Here is a 7,020-nt window from a genome sequence, read left to right on the forward strand (position 1 = left end):
GCTGATCGATGTTTCTCTCTCATCGATGTTTCTTACTCTCTATCCCTCTCCCTTCCTCTCTGTAAAAAAATCAATAAATATATATTTTTTTAAAAAAAGAAGAAGAAGAAGAAGGCAGCTCCATCCTGAAGCCCATCCCATGAAAGAAGTAGCTATCTCAGGCCACCTAGGCACCCAAGTACTGACTGTGATAGTCATTCACATTCCAGCCTACAACTCTGGGCCTTTATGAACGCAGTCAAACAATTGGTTTAGATTGACTGAGTCCTCACTGGACGGAACCATTACATATACAGAGGGGTCCTTTTAAAAATTCAATGTTATTCTTTGTTTCTTCTGAATTTAAAATAAAAATACATGCTCGATTATTTAAAACCCTCACAATCCAGGCATCTATATCGCAAAAGTGAAAGATTCCAGCTACCCCAAGATGTAAACTCCATCAAAAGTTTTTATATCTCCTTCCAGACCTTTCTTTATGCATCTATAGACATATATCCTCCCTCCCAGGTGGGATTACAACTATTCTCCAACTCCTTTTTTTTTTTCCATTTAGGCATTGTTTCATGTCTAATCATAGAAATCTACCTCATTTAAAAAAAAAATCTCCTGCAAAATATTTCATATTAAGCATGAACTATCATTTATTTACATGATCCCTTATTAATGGACAAGTAGGTTGTTTCTAGTTTTTGCTGCTATAGACAATGCTTGATTAAATATCTTTTCCCAATTATGCAGAAGGCCTCCAATATTTCCAATTTCTCTTTCCTTGGGAATTGGTAAAAAATCCTAACTGGCCACAGCAAATAACTGTGCAGTGGCATTTCATATTTCCTTTCTTAACTTTTCAGGCTCTGATGATCCCCTTCTATGTGTCCTATGCACCCTTCACCACCTACCTATCAACCTGAGCCAGAAGGTTGCTTTATATCAGTGCCCTGTTATAGCTTTTGAAGAATAATTCCCAGGCTCTGTCAGCATTCTTTCCCTAAGATATTCTCTGCCCAAGTCCTGCTGTCTGCTTTCTTCTTTTCCAAATGTAACCCAATGTCTCTGAGGCCTCCAAGAAACACAGAGTAGTATCTAAACTCCAATTCACTAGGCATCCAGAAGTCTTCCTCTCATTTCTGAGTCTTACTTACTCTTATTTCTGCTTCTTTTGTGAGTTCAGGCAGCCTTCCCATGCGTACCCCTTACCAAACCTAGTCATGAAGCTCTATCCTATCTCCTTGAGGAGTCAGTGTTTAATTGAATTTTGGTGATGGAACAGGGGAGGGGTCTGATTGAGTGTAGTAAACCCATCCACCATTCTTCCCTCTGGCACCCCTCATACTGCACTGCCTTCCTCACCCTTTGGTTCCTTTGGTGAGAGCCTCCCTATCACAAGACGTCCTCAAGAAGCATAATGCCTCATTTTACAGTCCATCAGGCCAGTTTGCCTCATCAGCCCATCTCCCAAATCTGTTGATTATAAGTCCATCTTGCCATGAAAAATTACCAACTCTCTATTCCAGAAGCCCCAGAGCTCCAAGTCTCTATCTCTGACCATCTCACCAGCTGCTTCTGCAGTTAGCATATGAGGCCTAGAGCTGTACTCCTTTGGACAGGAAGTAAAACTGCTAGATTCCTCCATTGTTTAAAAGAACCACCTTGGGCAGCAATGCAAACAAAGTGCTTCTTCCTATGCAGCCCTAGTGGCAGCAGTAATTCGGGACTTGCTGTTTCATGCCCACTGGCCCCTGACCAGCCTCCTCCAAACTCCTGCCCTGAAGCCAATGACAGTGTGCTGGTTTCTGGGGGAAGTATGTCCACTGAGAAGTTAGCATGAGAACTTAAGGCACGTGGTGCCAGAAAGTAAATTGAGACACATAACTTAGGAGTGACTCTGAACTGGTCGAAATCTCTTCATTCAACCACCAGGCAGTAAGGTGAGTTATGGAAACATTCTCTTGAATAGTCTTCTTTAGCATTTTATTATTACTATGCAGCAGTTCATTCGGATGGTCAGTTTTCTCAATGCTGTGTCTTGGGCAATGGACAGGCAGAAGGCCTTTTCCTTCTTTTCCCCGCTCCCTCCTCCAAGCTGCCCTTTGAGAGTGGTCCAAAAGCCAGATACCATCCAGAGTTATCTCATTTACTACTTCTGACAATCTTATGACATGAGTATCACTCATCCACTTAAAAATGAAAAAAAAAAACTGAGTCTCAGAGAAGATGCATAACTAAAATCACACAACCAGTAAATAGTGGACCCAGAATTCAAACCAAGCTCAGAATGACTCCACATCCTGTCCTTCTTCACAAAATAGACTGTCAATGAGGTGGGAACAATCTGACTCAGTTCTCATTCTTAGGTGCCAAGATTCATTGGAAAAGGTCTTCCAATCTAGTTGTAATTTCCAAAACTCAGAAAAGCAACATAATTAACTTAAAAATATGTTTTAAAAGTCCTGAATGTTTACACTGGAAAATCTCATATTAATTAGTTAGGAGGTGGAAGACACAGAAGACTTTTAAGAGTGTTTTAAAGGGAATTTTCATTCTCAAGGGTTTTGGAGGCTGACAGCATAGGCTTTTTTTTGTTTTACTTTTTGATTTTTATTGTGAAAAAAGACCACTTCTAAGAAAAGTTTATGAAACATGAATATGTACAATGCTGGTTAAAAAATAGAAATTTACGAGTAACTAGAACCCTTCCCCATCAGACAGCATCTGCTCTTTGCTTGTTCACATTTCTGCAATATAGACACATTTCTCTTTCCTTGATGCTGTCAGACTCTTTGACTTTGGTTAAAATCAAAGTTGGAATCATATGTGGAAATTTAAACTATCTAGATGTGTAGTTTATTATGAACATGAACAAATAGAAGGATAAAGAGAAAGAGTCAAATGTTTTCTCCTAAGCCTAGTATTTAAGTTCAAATCAGTAAACTACTGAAAAACTTTCTTTGACTTTGATTAAAATCATTCTAGTGATTCATGAAAGAACAAATAGAAGGAGAAAGAGAAAACAATTCCTGTGGTAATAGGGCATTTGGGGATAGACCCTGTCACCCATTTAGTCATCCTTTGGGAGACATCCCTTAGACAATGTCTGAGAGTGTGAATCTCTTATCTGTTCTAAACAGAAAGATCAGTTCCCAGGCATCATTTTGTTACTGGTATTTGGGGGTGGGGAGGGCATGATAAACATGATACATGAAGTACCATTGAGTGTTGAAACAAGGAGGCAAGGACTGAAAATACAATTGCAGGAACCTGACTAGTATCTTAGCAGAAGAAGTAATTTAGTATAGCCTGGGAAGAACAAAAGGGACTCATAACAAAGCTTTATCATAAAATACATTTATTTAGTTTATGACTACAGTTTACTTCACTCTTTTTCTTTCCCCCCAGGAGCCTTGCAAACAACAATCTCCAGACGCTCCCAAAAGATATTTTCAAAGGCCTGGATTCTTTAACAAATGTGTAAGAGGACCTGATTAATTAATTAATTAATTAATTTGTAATAGTTAACAAAGAAGCCTGGTATTGATTATTAAAATTTTTAATTGGCTTTAAAATTAAATTAGAATTTTAGAATTTAAGTTGATTTGAATTTTAAATTTACTTAGACTAATGTTTTTTTTCTATGATTTTTACCACTGGACATTCTGAAAATATAGTGCCCAGACATTCCTTTGACAAAGCAAAGTGTGTGTCTGTATGGAAGGGAGTGATGATAAGGAAGTTTGAGGGAGTGGGACCAGGGGGCCCAGATAGAAATCTCAAGATGCCTTTTTTCCCATGAGGTCCAGGAAATGGGGCTACAAAGGAAAATATAAAGGAGTCTGGGAAACAGAGTAAAGATGAAAGGTTACACCCATGGGTTGGTCAGTCTACAGAGAAATGGAGCAGGAAATGGGGGAAGGGAGGAAAGTTTGACTTTTTTCTCATTAGACTGAACAACAACTCTAGGCTTAATCCCCAGGAATTTGGCTTAAGCCCCAGGAAGGGAATGAACTTAATTATTTTTGACCCCTTTTCAAACAAAAGAGCTTTCAAACTTTGACTTTTAAGCCTCAGAGTGAAAGATCTTTGTAAGGAATTTGTATATTTTGCTGTAAGCAAAGCAAGTAATATATGCCTAAAGCTCTCAAACGCAATTTAGCTTCATTAAGTGCCTTCCAGAATATTTGAAAGTTATTTAAATTCCATAAGGTAGAATTCAGGAACAAATGAAAGGACATATGAAAACAAAAGATTTCTTATTATTCAGGTACTTTGCTATAGACTATTCAGAACAACTTTTCTCCAATAACAAAAAGTCTGAGTCAAGTGTTTTCTCCTAAGCCTAGTATTTAAGTTCAAATCAGTAAACTACTGAAACACTTTCTTTGTTCCCTGTAGTATTCCCCCAGCCCCTCCTCCATGCCTATTAGCCCAATTCCTGGTTTATTTCCAAGGCAGTGCAGGGATCAGGACATTTCCAAGAAAGTCTCTAACAGACCACAGTTATCTGCTCTGGTTAACAATAGCCCAGAAAAGTTGACACATTATTCTGGGTCAGAATATTCTTGGGAGATGAGGTCAATACTGGCAATGTCTTAGAAGTTAGATGACACCTCAGGGCTGACTTGGGGATACAGCTTATTTGGAGACCTTTTGTCTTATCCTTATGTCAGCCTGTACCTCACACTAACAAAAAATAAAATAAAAAGCCATTTGAAACTGTCTCAGTCTCTCCAGGGAATCCTATAATGGGTTTGGCTTCTTGGGCCTACTTTGATATGCCCAAATCAAGAATTATCTAAGAAGTACAGGATTATGCCAACTTGACTTTTAGTGAATTTCTTGGTTTTCTTGACTACGTCTCCTGAGAAAAATTTTAAAGCTTCAACATTTAAAAAATGTTTATGTGCTGTGTGAAGAGTAGGCAACACTTACTGTACAAATTCTGTGTGATGAAGAAGGGTTTTAGGAAGGAGATGGACTTTATGAACAACAGCAGTGCAAATAAATAGAAGTTGGTAAGTTGGAATCATATGTGGAAATTTAAACTATCTAGATGTGTAGTTTATTATGAACATGAGCTATTGCATGTCTGCGTTAACTCTGTTGTGTCAAAGTCATTTCCTATTAAAATTGAATTTGTAGACCATGAAATAAGGTCAGGATTAATTATGTCTGTGAGGAAGAAGAAAAGCAAATAACTCACTCCATTTAATTAAACATGATACAATAATCACTACATACTTTCCTCTAGACCTGTGCTGTCCAGTATGGTAGCCACACATGCGGTCACTTGAAATGTGTTCCTAGTGTGATTGAGTAGCTGACTTGTAAATTTTACTTAATTTTTTTTAATTTAAATTTAAAAATTGATTCTAAGTTCAATTATTAGAAAACTTTTAAGTCTCTTTGCAACAACTTGGGCGTGTGAGTTTATTTTTTTTTTAACTAGAAATTTTATTAAATCTAAGGACACATCAGGTATTTCTGATGAAAATTTAGCATCCAAATTGAGATATGCTATAAAATGAGTATAAAATATACATTAGACTTCAAAGACTTAATATAAAAAAGAATGTAAAATATTTTATTAATTTTTATAATGACTACATATCAAAATGATAATATTTTATATATATTGGGCTAAATAAGATATATTATTAAAATTAACTTCACCTGTCTCTTTTTACTTTTTTAATGTGCCTATAGAAAATTTTAAATTACATATGTCGTTCACATTATATTTCTATGGACAGCACAGCTCTAGACCCAGCTACCTTCGAATCCAAGAGGGAGTAAGTTAGGAGGTTCCTTTGACTGGGCTGGTCTGTAAGGGTACACTGTGGTAATTCTGAGCTCAGAGTGAATTAGTCAGGCTCAAGGTGGATTCTGGGGCATTCTGGCACATGCTAATGGCTGAAATAGAAGTCATACTGTGAAGGTAGGACCCTCATAGAGCAAAAGCAGCTGAAGTTTGTCTTTCAGGGACCTCAGAGGGAATTCATTTAATTGTGACTGTAAACTGAAGTGGCTGGTGGAATGGCTAGGCCACACCAATGCAACTGTCGAAGACATCTACTGCGAAAGCCCTCCAGAATACAAGAAGCGCAAAATCAATAGCCTTTCCTCCAAGGATTTTGATTGTATCATTACAGGTAATGTATTCCAAGTTATCCCACCTCACAAAATTAAAAGAAGGGCTACACTTTTTTGCATGTGCAGGAACTGATATTTTTATATCTCAAAAAACAACTAAGCAATTTAATTTTTAAAATATTATGAACCATTAAAATGTCATGCATTTAAAAGCAAAGTAAAATTGTCATTTTACTACTTTTCTAAAATAAATGCATTTGTTAGGGACATTTGAGATCTAGCCAAGGAGCTAGACTTTAGCACACAGTTACTCATTGTCACTTCCTATTTTTGCAGAATTTGCAAAGTCTCAAGAGCTGCCTTATCAATCACTGTCCATAGACACTTTTTCTTATATGAATGATGAGTATGTAGTTATTGCTCAGCCTTTTAACGGAAAATGCATTTTCCTTGAGTGGGACCATGTAGAAAAGACCTTCCGGAATTATGACAACATTACAGGTATGAGAAGCCTAATCATATTTTGAGTGAAAAGTTAAGCTGCTTGGACCAAGGTCAACAGGAAAAGATGAGCGATATTGGGAAGGCTTTGAGACATTTGAATCCCAACTCTGCCATTTACTAAGTGATCTGGAATTGTTCCCTAAACTTTAATTTTCTCACTTGTAAATCTGAAATATTTACAAGGTTATCAAAGATAATGCAAGCATATATTCAAGAAACTTACCATAGTACCTAGACTAGCAATAAAAGGTGCATAATTTTTCCTGGATGAGAAAGTATTGGACTAGGAATCATGAGTTCTAATCCAGGTTCTGCCACAAACTGGGGATGCTACTCACTCTCACTGGGCCCTCTTTTTCTTTTTTTTTTTTAATTAAATCTTTATTGTTCAGATTATGACAGTTGTTCCTCTTTTCCCCCCCATAG

The 7,020-nt window shown here is 37.1% G+C and overlaps 1 protein-coding gene across 2 annotated transcripts in view; it reads left to right on the forward strand.

Annotated features, from left to right (window-relative positions):
- The window catches only part of LGI1 (leucine-rich, glioma inactivated 1), a 40,424-nt gene that overhangs the window by 25,586 nt on the left and 7,818 nt on the right, over positions 1–7,020 (forward strand). For both annotated transcript variants that reach the window (XM_005884055.2, XM_005884056.2), the window contains 3 exons: positions 3,400–3,471; positions 5,980–6,149; positions 6,427–6,591. In XM_005884055.2, the coding sequence (XP_005884117.1) occupies positions 3,400–3,471; positions 5,980–6,149; positions 6,427–6,591 (407 nt within the window). The remainder of the gene's footprint in view (positions 1–3,399; positions 3,472–5,979; positions 6,150–6,426; positions 6,592–7,020) is intronic.

This window comes from Myotis brandtii, unplaced genomic scaffold, assembly GCF_000412655.1.
Source record: "Myotis brandtii unplaced genomic scaffold, ASM41265v1 scaffold810, whole genome shotgun sequence".
NCBI classification, from domain to species: Eukaryota; Metazoa; Chordata; class Mammalia; order Chiroptera; family Vespertilionidae; genus Myotis; species Myotis brandtii.